Source organism: Pinus tabuliformis, chromosome X (assembly GCF_031772625.1).
Source record: "Pinus tabuliformis cultivar Carrire ecotype Pingquan chromosome X, CPIR1, whole genome shotgun sequence".
NCBI lineage: Eukaryota > Viridiplantae > Streptophyta > Pinopsida > Pinales > Pinaceae > Pinus > Pinus tabuliformis.
Genome location: NC_142308.1, coordinates 994,243,192 through 994,267,188, shown reverse-complemented (window position 1 = coordinate 994,267,188; position 23,997 = coordinate 994,243,192). Strand labels below are relative to the sequence as shown.

Below are 23,997 nucleotides of genomic sequence, written 5' to 3'. Positions count from 1 at the left end.
TAGCCATCTATCTTATTCTTTAATCAAAATCATTAACCCTTTGAGAGAGCCCTCTCAGGCTGAGGAGGCTAAGCCTTAGCCAAAAGTTTGGTTTGAAATAGTTACTCAAAGTCTTCCTGATCAGCAGCCTTCCAGGGCCTGATTTTGAGATAACAGCATCGATTGGGCTACTAACATGAACGGAGAAGTGGAAGATGATATTTGAAAAGAAATCACTCCATGTAATAGTACCCCTAGATCTCGCTGAAGGATCGCGCTATATTGAACTAGTTCGCGATTATGAGAGCGATGATGATTTGCACTATATATATAATATAATGGCGCGAGACCAAGATTGGGTGAATCCAATAGCGGATGGACGAATTACGTGGGATTGCGAGAGTTCCTACACCTCAGACTTTGACGAAGAATTAGAGCGCTGGCATAATTGATTGCATGAAGTAACCACACTGAGCTACAACATGATGACCCGGTCGCTGCGTTTTGTGTCATCAGAGGTAAGAAATCTGCCCACTTATGATGGCTTGAATGATGTAGATGTATTTTTGGATGCATTTGAGATGGAGATACGAGAGAAGCAACGCTTCCAGGCTTTGGACTAGGCATTGCGCGCTACACCCGCAAGGTGGTGGGGTACGGACAATGGTAGCTTTGAAGATTGGCGTGAATGTAGGAGGATGATGAGAACACGATTTGGGAAACCGAAAGTACAAATGACAAACAAGTATGATAGGAAGGATGATCCATACACACACTTGGCCAAATGGGCTTAGGTTTATAGAGCAAAGCCCCAACCAGAATGGGTGCAATTGTTCTGCCACACCTTAGATGTCATCTCGATGAACTGGTACTTAGAAATAGAGCTCCACCATGGTACAGGTGAATGGGATATTCTGCGCGACAGATTCATAATGACATTCATCTTTGAAGACGGGTTTGACTGTGTTGATGAAGCGCTACAAGAAGTGAAAGAAGCAATCTTTAGGATATTGCAGGATCCTTTGGACCTGATTCAACCCGATTGGACCACTCAGCTGAGACACGCGTTGGAATGCTATAATGTGACTGCCGAAGAAGAAGATGAGGATCCGCGAAATATTAACATCCCTGAAACAAAGGGTCACCTCGAGGTTGGGGAACCACAGATTGAGAATCCTAATATAACCATGCCACTGAAAACGAAACAGGTAAATATTGGTATAGAGGCGGAGCCAAAATTCACGAAGATTGGAGATCACTGGGATGACGCGACAGTGGATAAGGTCACTGAATTGCTCCACGAATATCAGGATTTGTTCCCTACCAAGTTTACGGAGCTAAAAGGGATAATAGGAGACCTAGGAATTATGAAGATCATGTTAAAACCCGACACGAAGTTGGTTAAGCAAAGACCTTACCGTCTTAATCCAAAGTATAAGGAGAAGGTCCGCTTAGAGCTAGATAAGATGCTCGCGACATACATCATTGAGCTCATAGAAGAATCTGATTGGGTAAGCCCAATGGTGGCATAGGAAAAGAAGCAGAAGGATGAAATAAGGATATGCGTAGATCTCAGGAAATTGAATGACGCTTGCGTACATGATCCTTTCTTGACTCTGTTCACTGATGAAGTGTTGGACAATGTAGGTGGTCAGAAAGCGTATTCCTTCACTAATGGGTTCCCAGGGTACCATCAGATCAAAATTGCGCCAAAGGATAGAAGCAAGATGACCGTGGCGACTGAGTGGGGATGTTTTCAGTACATTGTAAAGCCATTCGGATTGAAGAACGCGCCTGCGATTTTTCCTTGTGTAGTCATTGTTGCGTTCAAGTAATTTATTCATAAGTTTCTGTAAGTGTACTTTGATGACTGGACTGTGTTTGGGCTGGTGAAATGCCATGTTGCAATCTTACGCCTGATGCTAGATATCTGTCGAAGGTACCAGATTCCGCTAAATCTGAAGAAGTGCCTGTTTTGTGTTCCTTTTGGGACTTTGTTGGGTCATGTGGTTTGTAGACAGGGACTGATGGTAGATCCCGCGAAGATCGCAGTGATACTTAACTTGGAAGCACCGAGGAGTGTGAAACAGCTGCGCGCAACCTTAGGACATACTGGGTATTACATGAAGTTTATCAAGGGCTATGCCCAGATCACCGCGCCTATGGAGAAGTTGTTGAAAAAGGATGTCACGTTCTGTTGGAACGAGGACTGTAAGAAAAGCTTGGATGTATTAAAAGAAAAGATGGTCACTGCGCCAATTTTAGTCTTCTTGGATTGGAATAAGGAGTTTCATGTACATGTCGACGTGTCATGTATAGCGCTGGGAGTAGTGCTAAGACAAGCTAGCAGAGGAGAATTGGACCATCTGATAACGTTCGCAAGCAGAAGGTTATCCAAGGCTAAGAAGAACTATTCCACCACTGAGCACGAGGGGTTAGCCATGGTATACGCGCTCCAAAAGTTTAGACACTATTTGCTGGGTGGCCATTTTAAGATGTATACGGATCATTCCGCATTGAAATACCTGGTCAATAAGCCTGTGTTGGGGGGGAGAATCTGTAGGTGGTTGTTATTTTTCCAGGAGTATGATTTTGAAGTTATTGTGAAGCCTAGACGACTGAACACGGGACTAGACCATTTGTCGCGCATCGAAATAGGGGAAAAGCCCACTAGTTTGGAGGAGGTACTGCCTGACGTGCATCTATTTGCTGTGCATGTCATAGATGGTCACTTTGAAGACATCATACACTTCCTAATGATAGGAACTGCCTCAGAAGGTTACACCGTCCAGCAGAAGGAGTCAATGGTACACACGACAGACTTTTTTGTCATTGTTGGGCATCTGTACAAAATGGGGTCTGATGAAATATTGCGACGATACGTGCCGGAGTTTTAAAGGAGCAGTATACTTGTGGACGCTCATGGGGGTGCCGCGGGAGGTCATTATGCGGGAAGAGCGACCGCCTAGAAGATTCTACGCACAGGGTTGTGGTGGCCAACCCTCCATCAGGATTCAAAATCTTACTACAAGGCGTGTGATGTATGTCATGCCATCGCAGAGGGATGAGCTACCTTTGAATCCACAGATGACGTTACAACCCTTTGAGAAATGGGTGATAGATTTTGTGGGACCCATTTAGCCCCAAGGGAAGAAGACGGGAGCGCAGTACATTATCACCGCGATAAAGTATTTGACTCGATGGGTGGAGGCACAACCTATGAAGGATTGCACAGGCATGACTGCTACGAAGTTCCTCTTTGAGTATGCATTGATGCAATTTGGGTGTCCAAAGATTTTGATGAGTGATCAGGGTACGCACTTTCTGAACGAGACGATCAACGCACTGACGGAGGAATTTTAGGTATATCACCAGAAGAGCACATCTTATCACCCACAAGCTAACGGGATGGTGGAAGCATTCAATAAAGTGTTGGAGAACGCGTTGACCAAGGTTTGCAATGCTCAACGAAGTGATTGGGACTTGTGCATACCCTCAGTACTATGGGTCTATCGGACGACATGCAAGAAGTTGACTGGATAGACACCCTTTAGGTTTGTATATGGTGTTGAAGTAGTGATGCCCATGGATTACATTGTGCCTAGTCTACGCATAGCGGCACTCATGAGTATGATGGATCACGAAGCCCTGGAAGAGAGGCTCGCGCAGCTGGCAGAGCTTGAAAGAGAGAGATTTCTAGTTGGATTCCACCAACAAGTCCAAAAGCAGTGCGAAAAAGCATGGCATGATCGTCACATTAAGCTACACACCTTTAAGGTAAATGACCTGGTTTTGTTACATGACAGTAAGTTCGATAAATTTCTAGGGAAATTCAGAATTCACTCATTAGGGCACTATGTCATCAAGGAGATTACCGACGGTGGAGCGGTTCAGTTGGTTAAATTGAATGGAGATCCCTTCCTAGGAAAGGTGAATGGCAGCAAATTGAAGCCATACACTAGTGGTCTGCCCATGTGACTATATGAGGGTAGCACAGTCTTAGCACTTCAGGCAACTAAAAGGAGGTGCGAGACTATAAACTACACTGCCCAGGTTGGGGAGCTACGCGATTGGAGGATTGTGCGAAGCAAGGAAGTGTCACAAGGTTCGCGACAACACGAAGGGAGCTACGCTACCCAGGGAGAAATCGTGCAAGTCGGCTGGAAAGTGATCGTTAAATTCACTATTCATGATTTGACGGTAGAAATGCGGCCAAATGGAGCGAGTAGCTGGCATTTAAGACGAAATTTATGGATCAAATCCTTGAAAATCTGCTGCCAATCCGGAATTACTGAAACGAATGTGGGGGGAACAGTCGGATTTGAATTCAAAATGCCTTATAAATTACAGGTGGCTGCCTAGCGAAAAACAATTGGCATTTTTAGAATTGAGTTGTTGAGCTCTCAAGTGCACATGAATCGAGAATTATTCGAGGCTCTGATAGCGAGTTTGGCGTTTGAGCAATTACCATAGATGACACGAGCACTGTTGAATAACGTCATGTTAACACCTACAATAGTTATGGACACCGAAGCAATGACAACCAAGGAGGATGTGCCGGAAATAGTTAGGGAGGCAGAAGAAGCTTCTCCAGAGGTTATCGAAGTATTAGCAGAAGTCCCAAAATCACCACGGACGCCGAGATCAAAGCCGACTCCAACCAAGGATAGCGCAAAGGATAAAAAGGGAAAGAAACCTGCAATACACGTGCGTGCATTGCCGAGAAGAAATCCACCGAAGGACAAGCCCACCGCACAGGAGAAGGGCAAAGCCATCAATCTGGAGCTAGAGGAGGAGGAAATAGAAGACATCCCGATGGTTGAAGAGGACTTGGGGATATATGTGGAGGAAGTTGAAGCCCAAGGTGCTGACCTTATCGCTCGGTTGCCTGAGTACGTCCCTTCGCGCAAGGGTAAGACTAAGGTGCCAAAATATATCGATGAGAGCAAGGTCACAACCTCTATTGAAGGAAAACTTGCGACTTTGCAAGAAACTCAACAAAAGTTTTAGGCCGACAGTTCAGGAGCAGTGATTGAGCAGATGGTTGAAGAAGCAGAGTAGGCGGCCGCACAGTGCATTGCTAAGGTTGCGGTCATATAGGTTGAGCTGGGAGGTCTTCGCTCTAAGATCTCTGCACCCATAGAGTGACTCAAGGGCAAGTCATGATGGCGGTGTTGGGGGCTTGTTGGGAACAGGGTCCCCCAAGGACAGTTTTGGGGCTAAAAACCCATGTTTTGGGTCAAATTTTGTAATAAAGTTGTAAAGTCTCCACATTTTGTGGTTGCGGAGCGCGAAGGTGTCATGAGTCATAAAGAGTTGTTCGCCCTTATTTTCTAAAGTGTAAAGTCGGCTGTTAAGATCTACCCATGGTCCATGGACCATGGGATTGTATAAAAAGAGCTAAGTAAGTAAGCTCTAAGTAGTCATAAGTTTTTGGTAGTAGAAGAGAAGGCTTGGAGTCTTGGTAGAGAAGTCTAAGTTTCGGGTCACAACATAGGTAGAATCTCTGCAGCTGAGTGCGTAAAGGCCTAAGGTGGAAGTCCGCAACTGAGTGCACGGACCCTTGTAGCTGTGTGTGCAGGGCAGATAGAGTCTGTAATCATCTGAAGATATCAATAAAGAGAATAATTCTAAAAATTCCGTGTCTTTGTTTCTTGTTAATGCATATGGTTATATTGCGTTTTGGGTTTGATTTATAATGTTTATGTAATTCATGAATATATGTGATTATATTAGGTAAATGAATGCAAGTAAGAATACCAGATTGCACGACGTTAACTGTGATTGTTTAGTAAGATAAGTAAAGCACTTAAGATAACTTGAAAACCTATTCAAAACGCTATCATATCAGTGCAAAAGTACCTGAACTGCAGGTTAGGGCTACGCGAAGGTCAATCGTACTCCTTCGCGGAGGTACTAAAGGCCGAAATAAAGGGTTAGACTGAAAAATCCCTAGGACTTAGTGACCTGCGTGAAAGTAGGAATAGAGGGTATAAACTGACATCACGACCATCTTAGGGTGAAGAAACTTGGTTCCAACATCCCCCTATACTGCTTCGGGTGAGACTTCGGTCCATGCTCCATGGGCTGATGCCGGAAGGGCCAATAGTGTAGGGATTTGTTTGGCTAACTAACGCTGAACCTGGGTCAGGTCCCACGTAGCCAACAGGTTCACATCCGCTTCAATCTTTGTGAAGCCCAACCTGGTGAAGTAGGTATCTATCCTAGTGTACCAAGCACGGGGTGCTTTCTTCAGCCCCTACAACACTCTCTTGAACTGACACACATGCGACTCACGGTTAAAGGTATCAAAACATTCAGGCTGCTCTATGTACACCTCTTCCTCAATCATGTCATTAAGGAAGGTTGTCTTTACATCCATCTGATGTATCTTCCAACCCATCTGTGCTGATAGTGCCAATATAGATCTAATCGATGAGTACCTTACAACAAGAGAAAAGGTCTCATCATAATCAATCCTCTCTACCTATGAAAAGCCACGGGCCACAAATCTAGCCTTATGCTTCTCCACACTACCATCTGCAGCTTTCTTTACCTTGTGAAGACAACGGGAGCTCACCAATGACTTGTCTTCCAGTCTTGGGACCACATCCCAAACACTGTTGTGAACTATGGAGTCATACTCCTCCACCATGACATCAACCCAAATCTACTGCTGCATTGATTCGTTAAAGGAAGATGGCACTGTCACAACACATTCACCCATAAGAGCCATGTATCCAGTGTACCTCTCACGTGACCTCCTCTACCTGCACTAAGAAGTGGGTTCTCCCACATTATCCAATGCATCATCCAACAATCTGTCAGCCTCTTTGGTGTGATTTCTTCCCTCTATGGAAGACTCTACCTGAGTGGATGTATCCACTCCTGGATCCTCTGCATGTGGCTGCTCCACATCAATATGAGGCTCCTCAACCTTAGCAGCTAAAATGTCATCATACGCATGTAGCTCAAGCTCCCTCTCACGGGAAACTTGCATGGCCTTTTCCTCATCGAATCTGACATCCCTGCGAACCACTGTCATCCTGATGGTCGACAAGTACACCCAATAATTGTGAAGTGTATCAGTGTACCCCACAAACATCCCCAACTCTGCTATAGGCTCAAGCTTCTTCCGTGCATTTTTGGTCACATGGAAATATACTGATGATCCAAAAATCCTGAAGTGACCAACATCTAGCCTCTTATTGGAATAAGCCTCCTCTGGTGTCTTCATCTCAAGTATTCGATGTGGGTTATGATTTCGAACATAAAATGTTGTGTTTCATGCCTAAGTGCACATGTGAAGTGGTAGGCCCTGATCATGCAATATCACCCTCGCTGCCCCTACTATGCCTATGTTCTTCCTCGCGTCCACCCCATTTTGTTGAGGGTTATAGGGTGCCGTCAACTCCCCTTTAATCCCTTCCGCTGCACAAAAGTTCTTAAACTCATTTGAGACATACTCACCACCGTTATCACTTCATAGAGCTTTAACCTTCTTGCTCGAATCTTTCTCCACCAATGCTTTAAACACACAAAACTTTGTGAAAGTTTGATACTTTTTCTACATGAAAAACATCCAACATTTATGAGAATAGTCATCAACAAATATAACATAATACTTGTGTTTGGTCGTGGATGCTGTCAAGAATGGTCCACACACATCTGAATGGACTCACTCTAGAATAGCCTCTGCTCGACTATCTCTATCATAAAAGGAAGACTTGGTGTATTTTCCCAAAGTACATCCCTTGCATGTATCAACTTTCTCAAGCGTACCTTTGGGAAGACTGTTAGAGATCTACTGCAATATCTTCAAAGCCCCATGATGTAAGTGGCACAGTCGTCTGTGCCACAATTCACCAATGTCTCAGCTCTGCACCCTTTCTACTCTAGTGCTCAAAGAAACACACTCCTCTACCTCGAGCTTATAGAGATTCTTCACCCGAATCCCTATCTTCTTTACTTGACCCATGGCTATGTGTCGAAGGAACACGTTTCCTTTCAAGAATATCACATCATAGCCTCTATCCTCAAGCATGGAAACAAATAGCAAGTTCTTCTTCAGCCCCGACACATACATAACATTCTTCAAGGTGAGTGGAGCCCCATGCTCCCTCTGAAAAGTAATCGTGCCTAATTCAGTAACACTATACTTCCTGTCTTCACCCATCTCAATATGCAACTGGAGATCTCTCTCCTCCAGGTCACTGAGTAACTCTTTATCGCCAGTCACGTGGAATGAAGATCCACTGTCTAAGTACCACATACTTCCCATCATTAATGAAACCATGCATGCAGTGAGGGAAAATTCCAATTCGAATTGAGAGGCCAAAGCCTCACCCATTGCTCCTACTTAGGACTTCTTTTTGGACTTCTTGAGTGGACATTTTGTAGCAAAATGGCCCAACTCATGATAATGAAAACACTTAACTTTCGTCATGTCTTTCTTCTTACCTCCATGATAAGAATCTGATTTGAAATTGGAAGCTTTCCATTTTCCCTTCTTCGCCTTAATCTCTAAGGCACAATTGTCTTCATCATCAGTCTTTGATGAAGAGTCATCCCTGGTGTTCCTCCTGATCTCTTCTTGCATCAAATCTGACCACAATCGTTTCCAATCTAGCAGCTTCTCCCGACCATTGACAAAGTCCTGATAACTATGCCAACTCTTTGGGAGTCCTAGAAGAGCAAGACTCACCATATCATCCTCAGCAACCATGATCCCAACACTTCCAAGTTCATCATGCCATTGAGTGAACTTGGTTAAGTATTTTGGAATAGTCTCGCCATTCTCCATTTTGATTTTTCGAAGTTTGTCCTTCAGTGCCAATTTCCTTTGGTCACTGTTGTTTTGATACAAGTCCGTCAATGCTTTCCACATAGCATATGAAGTTTCCTTTCCATGGAGACTCGAGATAATGTGGTCTTGAACTCCCTCAAGGATTATCCGCCTCGCCTTCGCCACACACTTCTTCCATTCGACCAAATTCTGTGCATCCGATGCTGTTGGATTAGGAATTTATTGATCAACGAATTCCTTCAAGCCATTATCTTCTAGCACAATCTCCATTCTGTCCCTCGAGGCTATAAAATTCGAGTTTCCTTTCAAGGCATACTCGATCCGTAAATTGTAGAACGCCATCTGTCGATCCAGAAGTATGTATTGCAAATTGGAATTTCACCTGTAGCCCTGAACTCAAAAATTCGAAATCTCCTCTAGTATACTATTCTCAGCTCTGATATCATGTAGATTCACAGGTTCAAGCAATGTACTGAAGCACAGGACAAGAATCTACTTCTGCTTTCAACCAACAGAAGCCAATAGATCGATGAAAACAATATGAACAAGAAAAAAATAAATCAATGACACATAACACAAGATGTATTTGGGAAAATTCGTTGTTCAAAAACCTGCTATCTGTATTGCATATATCAGAAATATGAGTGAATATATAGAGCTTGTTCTCACTAGAACAATTCCACACAAGTATGCTCAACTCTCTCAGCTCAGAAGCTAGCTCTTGGCCAACATTTAGCCAATTCTGCAGCTCTCCAAGCCCCTAATCTCTTGCGTAATTCCTAGGATGAATAGTCTGTATTTAAAGGGAATTCATGCTTCCAAAATTGCGCAATCCAAACATAGGATCAATCTTTGATGCATGCATGATATTTACGCTCAGTAAATAATACAACTAATAGTACACTGTCCTTGCACTCTAGTATCAACTGGGTTTTTCTTAGAATTGGCATGCATGAGTTTCTGATGAAGGAATCTTCAGTTAACTAGAGTGACACTTGTGGATGCATTAGTGCACCAACTGACTGTGAGACTTTCTATTAGTTCCTCAAACAGTTTGGAACTAATTTAACTGAACTTAACTAAGTAAATTGAGTAATCTAATTTCCAACTCAATTTAAACTCATAATGGACCCCTAAAACTTAGGGAGAACATATATATGACTACAAAAAACTTCCAACTAGAAATTCCTAAGCTAATTAAGTTAATTAAATTTAATTAACTATTTACAAGTTGCTATGAGAATATAATTCGATTTTAATTCTCAGTTTAATTCAAAAACAAATTAAATTGGAATTTCTTGTTGCCATTTATCAACATAAATTATCAAACATTAGTGAAATTAAAGATAGTCAAAGACTTGGATGGAAGTGAACTTAAAAAGCCAAACATGAGTATATAACCTTTATTTTAATTATAATTATACTCTGAGTACAAGCTAGATTACATTAAAGCATCCACCCCATTATCTTAAAATTTAAACAAACATAAAATTGGTTTTGATTATAGGTAATAAATTTATAAAATATTTTATAAATTATCAAACTTTAATGAAATTAAAAATAGTCAAAGACTTGGATAGAAGTGAACTTACAAAGCCAAACATGAATATATAATCTTTATTTTAATTATTATTATACTTTGAGTACAAGCGGGATAACATTAAAGCATCTACCCCATTATCTTAATATTTAAACAAATATAAAATTAGTTTCGATTATAGATAATAAATTTACAAAATATATTTTATAAATTATCAAACTTTAGTAAAATTAAAAATAGCCAAAGACTTGATGGAAGTGAACTTAAAAAACCAAACATGAGTATATAACTTTTTTTTAATTATTATTATACTTTGAGTACAAGTGAGATTACATTAAAACATCTACCTCATTATCTTAAAATTTAGGCAAACATAAAATTGGTTTTAATCATAGATGATAAATTTATAAAATATATTTTATAAATTATCAAACTTTATTGAAATTAAATATAGTCAAAAATATAAATAAAAGTGAACTTAAAAAGCCAAACATAAACATGTAACTTTTGTTTTATTTATCATTATGCTTTGAGTACAAGTAAGAGTACATTTATGCTTTGAGTACAAGTAAGAGTACATTAAAGTGGGATGGGATCAATAAGGCACTCTTTGATATTATCCTTCACTTCCCATTTGGACACACCGAAACCATCTCCATCCTTGAATATCACCATCGTCACTCTAGTTTCTTCGAAAAGCATTTTCCGGCATGCGAACGGCACGTCGTCGTCGCCGGGCTTTAGAAACTCCCTCGTCAATTCCTTCACTGCCGGCTCCAGAATGCCATAGATGTGATTCAGAGCCTCTTCTTCTGTACATTCCGGGTGATCTTTCATGTAACATTCAATGCTGGACGCCAATTCTCCACGAGCCTTCTCCGCCTTATATGTCTTCGTGTCGTCGGCCAAGCGGGAAATGAGAGAATTCAGCTCTGTGAGAACACGTCTCCCGGGATAATCTACTTTCTCCAATGCCTCTTGTGACAGGAGTTGCTCCTCCATTATCAATACTCCACTCAACAGAAGTATACGTTGGCCAATGGAAGTGATTCCGTTCTTGATGTACTCGTCCAAGCTGGGCACATACTCAGCTGCTAACCATTCAGCTTCTTCATAATAACCCAGAAGATAATCCTCCCACTGATCAATATCAATGGATCCAGATATTAATATCAAATTTAGCATCACAGCAAATTAATCAATCAATGCAGGAAATTTTTTTCTGGTGAGAATTGTTTTAGCGAAATTTAAATTTATCTTGATAGTAGATTTTAAGAATATTTCAGAATGTGATGGATAGTTGCTCATTCAAAAATTGACCTTATTGTTGTTAAGCGAAATTTAAATTGATTTTGATGGTAGATTTTGAGAATATTTCAGAATGTTGTTAAGTGAAATTTAAATTTATTTTGATGGTAGATTTTGGGAATATTCCAGAATGTTGTTAAGCCAAATTTAAATTTATTTTGATGATAGATTTTGAACATATTCTAGAATGTTGTTAAGCGAAATTTAAATTTATTTTAATGGTAGATTTTGAGAATATTCCAGAATAAGATAGATGGTCACCTTCAAAAATTGAACTTACTCCTGTTGTTCTAATTCTGAAATATTCCCAAAATCTAAAATTGAAACAAAAATAACAATATGTGGCTTATTTTTTTATCTAACAAAACAAATTCAATATTACTTACTCCCTTTCTGAAAAAGCTAACCAATTCACGCCCCTGTTCCTTCTCTGCCTCCCAGGCCACTTCGTGAACTATGTCATAATAGATTTTGTAACATAGTTTCATATAGTCGGGCAGGTTTTCTGTATAAGAGAGGTCCCATCTGAAGAAAAAATTGAGCCAACTTAATTCAATCAGTATAATCATCTAAGACACTTAATTTAATTTACTTAATAGACACAAAATTATCTGCAATCCAATGTGATCCAATCCCTACCTTCTCACAGCCTCAGTGAACAGCTTCAATTCATCTAGGGTCCCATAAGTGTCATACATATCGTCCAGAACAGTCTGCAAGCACGCCACCTTTGTAAAGAGGAATCTGCATTTGGCATACTGGGGCTCATACGTACCAGCGGCTATCAAGAAGTAGAATTCCAGCGGCCTCTCCCGTGCAAAGGTGAATAGAGGCAACCCCGAATCTTTAAACCAGCTGTGATGTGATGTGACGTACACGCAGAATCAATCATGATTAGGACAAATAACGGTTGAAATGGTTTCAGATTTCTCATGAGGGACTGTTTGTTAGTTAGTTACCTGGTAACGTTCTTCATCTCTTCTTGGTGGATGGACTGGACAATGTTGAAATCTAATTTTGCCAACTCTAGAAGCTTTTCGTTGTTCACGTAGGGCAATCTGAAATTAGAATAAGCAGCACCCTCTCAGTCTAACAATAATACAATAATATTATTTATAGAGAAGAAAAAAAATTCACCTATACAAGAGTTATTTTCTGTTGATTGAAATAAACAATAATCAGTCTAGATTCTCAAATATTCTCAAAATCTACCATTCAAATAAGTTCAATTAAATTTAACTATATAAAAAATTATTAAAAATCTAAAATAAACACTACTTACTTGTAAACACTTTTTGCTAAACATGCATAATCTGGATTATACACTTGACAGTATCTTTTTGCTTCCACTCTTGGGACACTGGCATGCCAAGAAGTCTTCAGGGCGTATTTAATCTGGCAATGGAGATGGCCATGTAAAAATCAAAATTTCAAATCTCATACTGATTCAAATTAATTTAATTTAAATCTTTTCATCAAAGAAGAAAGTAACAAAAGATCAGTATTTTTATTTTAATTAAAAATCTGAAAATATTTTATAGTCTGATCATCAAAAGAAAAGTCAATTTTTTGAATTTTTCTGAAGTTGCTCATAATTATAAGATTTCAGAAATATTCTAAAATCTACTATTGATTTAAATTCAAGCCCAACAACAAATATATATGTTCCATTCTGTATTATATATATATATAAATTCAAGCCCAACAACAAATATATATGTTCCATTCTGTATTATATATATATATATATATAGCATTCTGTTACCTGTTGGCTCAGGTTTTGTTTGTTGTTCCATGCACTGAAAGTCTCACTTTTCTCAAGAGCTTCTCTCAGATATTTAGTAGTGAAGCTTTTGGCTTCATCCAAAATGTTTTCTCCAGGGAATGCTAGCTGTGAAGCTCTATAAAGGCTCAGCATGCTTGCTACTTCTTTGTTGAATGGACCAGTCGAGCAGAAGAATTGACCATTGCCATCTTTGAAGTTTCCGAAAACGACTGCTAGTGCGATTTTCAAAGGTCAGAGAAAAGTTCTTCAAAATCCAACGCATGTTTTCTGCCACTGTCCTGCTAGCATAGCTTCATAAATAAAATGAAGTAAAATTGATACGCACCTGGCGATACATCGTACCTATGCAGCCGGAGCAGCAAAAATCCCAAAGCAGTGGTCTCGAGGTCTGCTATGGGGTTCTGTCTGCCCCACCCAATTCCTCTTTCGTTCCAATGTCTGTATGCCATGGATTTCATCAATGTTAGACTGAAGGATTTTTCCGAGGAAATATGGAAAGGAAGGCGAGTAAAATAAAATAAAAAAACCTGGTTATACCTGTACACATAATCGAGAGCTTCCTTGATTTCCTTTTCAAAGTGTCTATAGACTCCAAGGCGTTCAATATTATCCACGATCAACAGACGTTCCAGCAGATCCACAGGATACATGCAGGGAACTGCAGGATGAATGCAATACAATGATAAAGATAATTAAATATTAAACTCCAAACCATCCTCCCGCAATAACAAAACAATAGTCTGTTTTGTATCAAATATGCACAATATATACCGTAATAAATATATCTTTATAGTGTTCTATATTTTGTAAAATATATATTTATTCTATATTATTGTAAAATATATACTTATAATACTTATATCTTTATAGTTTTTATGCAGAGAGGCTCTTTTCACTCCCTGTTAAGTAATTTATTATAATAATAAGAAGTTTAAAAAATAATAATAAATGATAAATAAGTTAAATTAAATTTTTGTTTTTTATTAATAAAATTACAAATAAAATTTAAAAAAAATCATAATATACATGTTACATCAAAATAAATTTAAATACTAATAATAAATTAGAATGCAGGTTATATGTTTAAAGTTTATATTTTTATATTCATTTATTGTGGTTCATCTTTTGAACATGAATGGATAGTTAAATCATAAAACCAATAAATAGCAAATGCAATCAATTAATCTCAAAAGTAAAAAATAAAATAAAAAATAATAATATTTTTTAAGCTTGGCAAGACTACATCTTCAACATGTCCAATATATCACTATGACATAGGTAAGGAATTGAACCAGTGACTTTGCATCAAAAAATGCTTTAACGTGATCACGTCTATCCGTCTATCCAAAACCTCGTGAATATATTTTAAAATATATAAAAAATTAAAATATAGAAAATATATTTCAAAATATATATATATATATATAATTAATAAACATATATATATCACATTAAAAAATTAAATTTAAAAAATTGTTTTAATCAAATAAGAATATTTATATAATATTTCTATATATAAATATGTGAATTTTTTATAAATATAAATAATATTATTAAGAATTAATTTATATCTATTTATCAGTATTTATCAGTCTATAGAGGAATCAAAAATCTTTTTTCACATTCAAATAAGATTTACATCTTGAAAAATAAATCTTTACATATTCAAATTCTATATTACAATATAGAATTTGATATAAGACATAAAACCATTATATATATATATATATATATATATATATATATATATATATTCATTTTCATATTCATATTCATATTCATATTCATGATGTTTATTAACTAGATATGGTTCCTTACTATGGTAAGTGAGATGGTTATTTTCTATATATTCATTTTCATATTCATGATGTTTATTAATTAGATATAATTCTTTACTGGTTAAGTGAGATAATTATAAAAAATAAAATAAAAATATTTCTGATATAATCACAAATCCGATCATTTTAAGAGTTGCTATTTCAAAATGATTTTAAAAACTGAAATGCCCTAGATCCCAGTTTCTCAATCACAACCTAATCTCACATATTATGAACAAACACATTCCTTAATAAAAACCTAATCTCACAAATTATGAACAAACTAATAAACCTAAAAAAACTGCTATAATGTCATATTCATTCCCATACCAAAGTCACCAAACTTAGACACCACATTGCTCAGGAATTCAAGACATTTCACGTCCCCCGTGTGCATGAAAACGCAGACAGTAGACGCAGGTGAGCCTAAGAAAGACCCATCGTGACTCTGAACATCCATTATTCTTTCCCACTCAACTATATCTTGGATTCCCTCCCAAGAATACAGCAATGGGGACGGAATGATGTAAATTTCCTCCCTGGAAAGTCTGCAAATTAATTGCAAAACATTTATTAGAATGTGCAAATTAATTGCAGAACATTTATTAATTTGATTTGATTTTGATCACAATAATGAAAATAGGTCTTGCCCACACAAAAACTTTACATGTTAAAATTAGAATCAGAACGGTTTGAATGGCTAAACCTTCCTAACAGGAACAAGAAGTCTTACTTTGATAATCTCTCTTGCCGTTTCATCTGCAACTTGTGTATATAAGGCAGGTCATAAGGGAGTTCAAGTTGGAAAGATTGAGCTTCTCTCAACAGAAAAGGAAAGTTGATCTCAAAGTCTGTTACCAAGCTGTCTTCATCACTTTCATCCTTTACTAGTTCCAGATTGCTTCTTATAAATTTAATGCCTGCATACATGCAGACAAATATCAATACACTAACTTAGGAGTATAGGCCGGATATGTATCTACAACGTAATTTTATTTTCTGCTTATTCTTCTTTTCAATACACTAACATTTCAATAAACTAACATAAGAATACATACCAAACATATATCTGCAGAATGTAATTTTATTTCTGAAATCCAGAAAATTAGAGCAAGGCCACTTTCTCTCTTCATTTATTAGCTTAGAGGTTCGGTTTTGTCATACATCATTTGTAAATCAGCAACGTCTGAAAATTCCTATTTATTCTGGTTCTTACCTTGTTGTACTTGAGCGTCCCCAACTTTCCATTTAAGGAGCGCAAGAACACAAGAAAGAGTGGCAAGAAGGCGGTCCGACAGCAGAAAATGAGACTGAGTCCCCCATGAGCCATCTTTTAACTGGTTTTTCAAAATCCAATCAACCGTTTGGGGAAATTGCGGGCGAGGAGAGCCATCAATGGCAGGCACCCTCGCTATCCATGCTGTGTCATACGCAGATGGAGTAATCATAAAATCTCCATCTCCTGCAATGGCTGTATTAAGCATCGCTTTAATCTCGCTAATAAGGGCCTCCGCTCGTTCTCTGTAACTAGAATTCTGAGAACAATGAAAGCGAAGAAGTTATCATGATCAGCATATAAAGAGAAGAACAAAGTATCTTATTAACAATCAAAACGCCCCTGTAGATTAAGTTGGAAAGCAATTTAGAACATAGTTATCACGTTCAAGTTCGAATTCTATACGATACGAAATTCGAATTCGGGAAAAATTCAAAACTATATATCCTAAACAGCTAAATATATATTTTTTTTGTAACAACAATGCTTTTGATTTTTCCCCTTCATTTTGAAATTTAAATAAATTTAAATAATTTTAATCAATATAGACAATTTTAAAATTAGAGTTTACTTACCAAAACTATAACCACAATTTTAAAATTAGAGTTTACTTACCAAAACTATAACCACATTTGTCTTACCTCCAAGATATCTCTTCTTTTCAAAATTCAAAACTTCCCTCTTACTTTCAGATCTTATTTAAAAATGTTTTATGATTAATATTTATTTAAAAATTAAATATTCTAAACTCAAAACTACTTTTCTTTAATTTCAAATTTTATCTAATATCTTTTATAATTAATACATATTTAAAAATTAAACATTCAAAAATATGTTTATAAGATTTCTCTTAATACAAATATATTATATTTAGAAAATCAATTAATTATTATAAGATTTAATCTTCAAGATTTTGCTTCTTTCCTTATTATCTAAACCCTTTGAAGCAATACTCAAATTAAAAATAAGAAATTTTCTCTACTCAAAATTTGTTTTCATTTCCTACCTACAATCCGGTAGCCTTTCCATTTCCTACCTGCAATAAGGCACCTATCTATTTTATGCTTAAGGATTACTACTTTACTGTTCTCAAAAACTCAAATTAACAAAGATCACTGAACTTACTATTATCTGAGAGAGAAATTAACAAATCTGTGCAATAAACTATAATAAACTATAAATAGTAAATTTTCTGTTATCCAAACGAAGTTACCATAAACTTTTTCTGTTATCCAAACGAAATTACTATGAACCGAATCTAATTTTCATCGAATTATTCGATGTTCGAATCGAATTGCCGAATTTCCGTATTTATTTCTCCGTGCGTATTTGGTAGCTATGATTTAGAATGGTTAGTCATCTTTTTCTGTTTGTTTGTTTGTGATTCTCCATAAACTTTTGAGTTTATAAAAATTTGCATTGGACATAATTTTTTTTCTCTAGAACTTCATTAAATAAAATAAAAAATCGATTATGAACTTGCAGATTTTGATATTTAATAAGCAAATTCTGATATCCTGAGTTTATGTAAATTGCGTGTATATATATATATATATATACAATTCTGATATCCTAAATTTATGTCAATTGCATATTCATATATATTTATAAGCTTTTGAGTTTATAAAAATCTGCTTTATCTAGAACTTCATTAAATAAAAAATCGCTCATGAACTTGCAGATTCTGATATCCAATAAGCAAGAAGCAAAGTTAATAAATGATCATGAAGATGAACACAAGAGAGTATGTAATGAAATGAAAATACTTGAACATAAGATAGAAATAAGAAAGTTGGCAAGGAAAAGAAAACATTATTACTCACAGCATAAGGTGATTTAAGAGAATTCACAAACTCAAAGCCCCAGACGTTAGGATGAGGATCGGCCGTCCTTCTGATCAAACCGCTGTTACTCGACAAACCACAAGCCAAACTGGAAACTGGTGATTCAGCAGAAAACGTAGCCATTTTTCTGAGTGCCAATTATCAAATGGAACAGAAACAACTTCAACTTTATCGATTTTCCCGTAGACAGACGCTGAGATCGAGTAAAGCTTTGATATTACACTGCGCTGCTGCATGTATATATTGCACAACGACAGCGCATACGACAAATGAACGAAGAAAGTGGCGGGAAAGTGTGGTCAGAGTTCCCCAATAATTAAAACTTCTGATATTTCAACGGCACGTGGTTAACGACCTTTGATTCTGCGAATAGTTCGCGTAATCCTGAGCAGGCGTGGGAATTGTAGGGTTCTGCAAATATTTCGCTTACTCGTTAGCAGGTCTGGAAATTGACGTCTTACAGTATGTATTTTTTGTTTCAGCATGTATTATAGAGTTGGTGGTGAAAATTTTTGCACGTCAAATATGATGTCTAAAATATATTGGGGTCTTGTCATTCTGATGTTTAATTAAAAAAAGGTTTACAAAAATCTAATCTGTATTCGCGTACTCGTGATTTTTCCAGGGGCACGAGATTTTGAAAGTGGAGTTGGCGTCCGAGTTGTCTTACGCAGAAAGCTACAACGCAAACCTAACAGCTTGCCAAGTGTCGAAGTTGAAAGCTTTGCTCACAGCTCAAGTTGAAAGCTCATTGCCCATATAAGTACAACGCAACGCTAACACCTCATTGTCGAAGTTGAAAGCTTTGTATTTATATTATATAGGTATGGTAAAAATTTATTATATAATGGATTGAACAAATTTAATTACTTTAATTCTCAGCCTAAGATTTGAATTTAAAACTTCATTTTAATTATTAGCATGAGATTTGAATTTAAAATTTTATATGAATACCAAACTCCATATAAACCAATTAATTTACACATTATAGATATTGCAAAAAAATAAAATATGTAATGAATTGACTATGACTTCAAATCATATCCTCATTTCTTCCCATCACGGTGCCCATCACACTTGAACCTAAAATTCTATGAAGACTAGACCTCATAAGAACCAACTAATTTACACCTTATAGGTATTGTCAAAAAATTAATATGTAATGGATCCACCAAATAGAGTCACTTCAAATCATATGACCAGTTCTTCCCATGCTTTTTGAAACTAAGACTCTATGAAGACTAAACCCCACACAGACTAACTAATTTACACCTCAAATATAAATGTCTAAAAATCAATATATAATGGAGCAACCATATCCATTCACTATTATGTAAAACTTCAACCAAATTCATCAAAAATATAATGGTAGTTACAATGTAATGAATACTTCCATTATCTACCTTGATTGTAAGTTGTATGTATTAGGAACCCAAACCTATAGATTACATCTTAATAAACCTACTTTAGTATTACTAATGTTGTTGAGTAGCTTGATTGTAAGTTATATGTATATTAAAAACCCAAAGCTATAGATTACATCTTCCCAAGTCTACTTTGTCATTACTAATGAAAGTTGTTGCTTGGATTTCACTAGTTTTTTTTGCATTTTGAATAAATATATGGATGCAATAATATATTGAAATTTTATCTTATTAACATATATATAAAATGTCCAATAAATATATTCTATATTGTTCAAAAAAATTACATTGAATGAATAAAATGAAGTCCATTATAATATTTAATATAACATTTAGTATTAATGTTGTGTCATTATTCCTTTTTATATACACATTTAAAATAAGATGGGTCATTATAATCTTAAATAAGAAGGGGTTTGGAGGAATGAAGTCTATTATAATATTTGATATAACATTTAGTATTAATGTAGTGTCATTACTCTTTTTTATATATACATTTAAAATAAGATTGGTCATTATAATATTAAATAAGAAGGGGTTTGGAGGAAGAAGTCCTTGTTCTTGTGTAGTGAGTGTTAGTTCTAGTGTAAGTCACATTATAAGCTAGTTAGCCCCTTCCTTACATGTTACATAAAGTATTACTAATTTTTAGTATTAGTTAGTGATTAAAAGACCTTACCCTATTTCGAAGGAAACAAATAAGTCTACTTCATTACATTAAGGTAGACTAAAGGGATAATTCAACTTCATTACAACATGTAAATATTTTGAGAAATAAGACTTAGCCTTATGAATCTATGTTTTCAAGGAGAGTTTTGGGCTATGCCATTTAAACTAGTTTATTTGTCACTACATCTTATATAGCTTGGGTGCTCTTTAAGTTGGGTTAATCATATTGTGTTTTTTGAGCTATCAATACACACCCCATAGAAGAGTAATAAATGTTGTATATGCTAGCATATACACCATTGGATCTAAAAATATTTAAATACAATAAAGTATATGCCAACCTATAAAACATTAATTACTCTAACATGGGGTACTTATTGTTTTCTCATGTATGTGGTCGTAAGCGATTTGAACATCCAAAAGCTCCTCAAACACCAAGGTGTTGACTAGTATTGATTTTCTAGTATCATATTCAATGCATATTATTGTTAGAAATACTTATTTTGTATTCATTATTATTATTTTTGGGTTAATCTCTTTTATCTATGTAACATTTCCAAGTGGTTCCTCTTTGTCCATATAGATTCCCATCCTTCTATAAAACCACTTTCATACTTCCCTAATATTTTTGCTTCCAAAGTGTGAAACTTTACAAAGCTCTCTCCATTGACATTAGAGAAATTTTGAGGTCTAAAATGAGCCTCAAAGCAAAAACGTACAACCAAAATAAACTTTATAAGAACCAATAGGATTAAAGATGATGATGTCAACCATGGGGGATGATTCACCATTTTTGGAGTTAAAAAGTAAAAATATTTAAAAATAAAAACTAAAAAACATTTTTTTCAACTCGTATTTTCAACTTATCTCCCTACAATTTTACTCAAATTTCGAATAGGAGCACTCGTTGGATGTGAAATTTAATTCCTCATCCAAGGAGTACCCATGTTGTATAATTTCAATGGACCATACTACACGAAAAATGAGAAATACATATAAAAACGTGATTGCAATCACGTTTTTTCATGTATTTCTTATTTTTTGAAAAATAGGGTCCTTTGAAAGTATGCAAGATGGGTACTCCTTGGATGAGGAATTAAATTATGCATTCAACAAGTGCTCCCACTCGAAATTTGAGTAAACTGTAGGGAGATAAGTTGAAAAATTAGTTTTTTCTTTTTTCCCTCTAAAATTTGTTGATGTAATCTAATCTTATTTTATTATTTCCACTATTATTTAATAATATTCTTAGGAGACCCATTTTAGATCTCAAAATTTCTCTAATAGAGGAGGTAGTGATGAAACTTTAAAACGCTGAAAATATATACCATGTCAACAACTCTCAATATATATGAATAACAAGTTTGAATTTTAACACATACACACAATTTGAATTATATATATTTAATTTCAATTAATTTCATTACTACAATAAACATATATATTTATTTTAAATGACCCTATTATAATTGTTGATACTTTATTAAACAACAATAATTATTTGCATTCATTTTGAAATATGATTTTATATGATTTTAACAATTATATAGACAAAACGTATATATTTATTTTAAATGACCCTATTATAATTGTTGATACTTTATTGAACAACAATAATTATTTGCATTCATTTTGAAATATGATTTTATATGATTTTAACAATTATATAGACAAAAACCAAAAAAGAGAGAACAACGAATCCTTTGAAATTTTAAAATTGAGCAATCTATTATAGAATGAATTTCAAACAATTAGTACAACAATTTTTTATTTGTAAGCTGGAAACAATTTATATTAATATATAAAAAAAAGAATTACATCATCAATATCCAAGAGAGTTGAAGCATTAATACCACAATTCATACTCCTCATAAAGACCTAAGAAAAAAACACCTATTTTCCAGCCATTGAAATATAACAATAAAAACATGAACCACATGGTCAACAAAAATAATGGAACCACAAAACAAGACAAATATCACAACACATATCATGAGGCAATTATCAACAATAAAAACATGGGCAACTATCAACCATAAAAACATGGGCCACATGGCAAACAAAAACAATAAAACCACAAAACAATAAAGACAAATATCACAACACATAGCATGAGGCAACAATAACAAGACAGATCGTTGAAGTAACAATAAAAGCAAAAGAAAAATAAGGTAGTAAAGTATGCTAGCCAAATGGAAACCCATATAACCATGTACAAAAAATTCAGCCTTCCCGTTTAAGGTAGCCTAGCTATCAAAGAGTATGTCCATGGAAATTTTCATATACTTTATTCCATTTTTGGTTGTGTTTATATGTTTTTAAATGAAATGAAATTCGATGTGTAGAGTGTACGCATACTATTTTTGTATTGCAAGTTCAACATTCAGATCTCAATTAATTACTTTAGTTTATTTAAGTTAATTTTAACATCTTTAAAGTTATGTTAGAGTTGAGTTTAACAAATAAATAAGAATATTTTTTATATGATATATAAATTATAAATTAAAGTAGATTTATTGATATTTTGAATAATTTTTTAACATTTTAGGTAGGGCAACGGTAGGTATAATTTTAATAAAGGTTTTTTTTTTCTTTTTTTTTAATTGTAATTTGGATTGATTTGAAGGGGGGGAGCCTTTTTCGGAAGTGGGAAGCTAGGGTTTCTATTCGGCTCTGGTTGCTGCTATCGCGCCTGCGGCGGCAGGGCTTGCCTCTGGTGTGGTTTCCGGCCGCCCTGACTCATCGTCGTGCGGCAAAGATATCTGTGCCGGGGCTCGCTGCGTCTGGTGGGGTTTGAAGTTCAGCGGTTCCGGTAGCCTGTGGAGAGGATTCGACTTCGGCCTCCGCTCCCCTTCTCCTGCGGATCTCTTCCCTTGCGACATGCTTTTGTCTGTCGATCCCGGGTTGGTGGCCTGCTCTGCTTAGTCTCTGGGTTTCATAGGCAGAGTTCCGGATTTGCTTTGTGCACTGAGTTGGGAGGCGGCGGAGTGTGTCCATATTCTTCTGGTTTTCGGCGGACTTCGGCTCAACTTCAGACACTCTGTTTTGGCGGTCTCTCCAAGTTTGTGCTGAGCCGCGGTGCGGGGGCGGGGGCATTGTTGGGCCTCTTGATTCTCTTCGTGGGGGCGAGGTGGCTGCCCTAGCCGCCTCTGCCCCCGGATCCGAATCGCCTCTGCTCTGGTTGGGCCCTGATGGGTTCCCTTGCTGAGGCGTTGGATTCTTTTTTTGGCCTTTTGCTGGCTTACCTCTGCAGTTATTGGGAGCGTTGAGGGATCTGTGGTGTGGAGTCTGTCTCTGCACCGATTCGTGCCGTCTCGTCAATGGCTGTTTCTGGTTGGTTTCTTCTGGCTTCTTTGGATATATGGGTGGTTTCTTCCTCTGGCTTCTTTGATCACAGGAGGAGAGTTTTGAGGGGGTGGGGGGGTGTGGCTACCTTGGCTGCTCCCTACCATTTCGTGCCTCTCCTCCTTGTCTTGGCGGCCATTTCGAACTTTCTGCACATTCCTCAGGAGCTATTGTTTTTTTTTCTGTTATTTTAGCTTGAGATG

General features: G+C 36.4%; 1 protein-coding gene across 2 annotated transcripts; it reads right to left on the bottom strand.

Moving 5' to 3' along the window:
- Positions 1 to 10,818: 10,818 nt before the first annotated feature.
- On the bottom strand, positions 10,819 to 18,554 carry LOC149143075 (alpha-bisabolene synthase-like). Of its 2 annotated transcripts, XM_089446451.1 has the most exons (12): positions 18,336 to 18,554; positions 16,453 to 16,771; positions 15,970 to 16,156; positions 15,567 to 15,784; positions 13,957 to 14,077; positions 13,745 to 13,857; positions 13,399 to 13,628; positions 12,916 to 13,028; positions 12,593 to 12,691; positions 12,273 to 12,488; positions 12,020 to 12,158; positions 10,819 to 11,465 (listed from the first exon to the last, which is right to left on the bottom strand). In XM_089446451.1, the coding sequence occupies exons 1-12, from the start codon at positions 18,477 to 18,479 to the stop codon at positions 10,905 to 10,907; spliced, it is 2,460 nt and encodes an 819-aa protein (XP_089302577.1). In that variant the 5' UTR covers positions 18,480 to 18,554; the 3' UTR covers positions 10,819 to 10,904. The 2 variants fall into 2 exon arrangements, with proteins under 2 accessions (XP_089302577.1, XP_089302578.1); XM_089446452.1 differs by lacking the exon at positions 12,593 to 12,691.
- Positions 18,555 to 23,997: the final 5,443 nt, after the last annotated feature.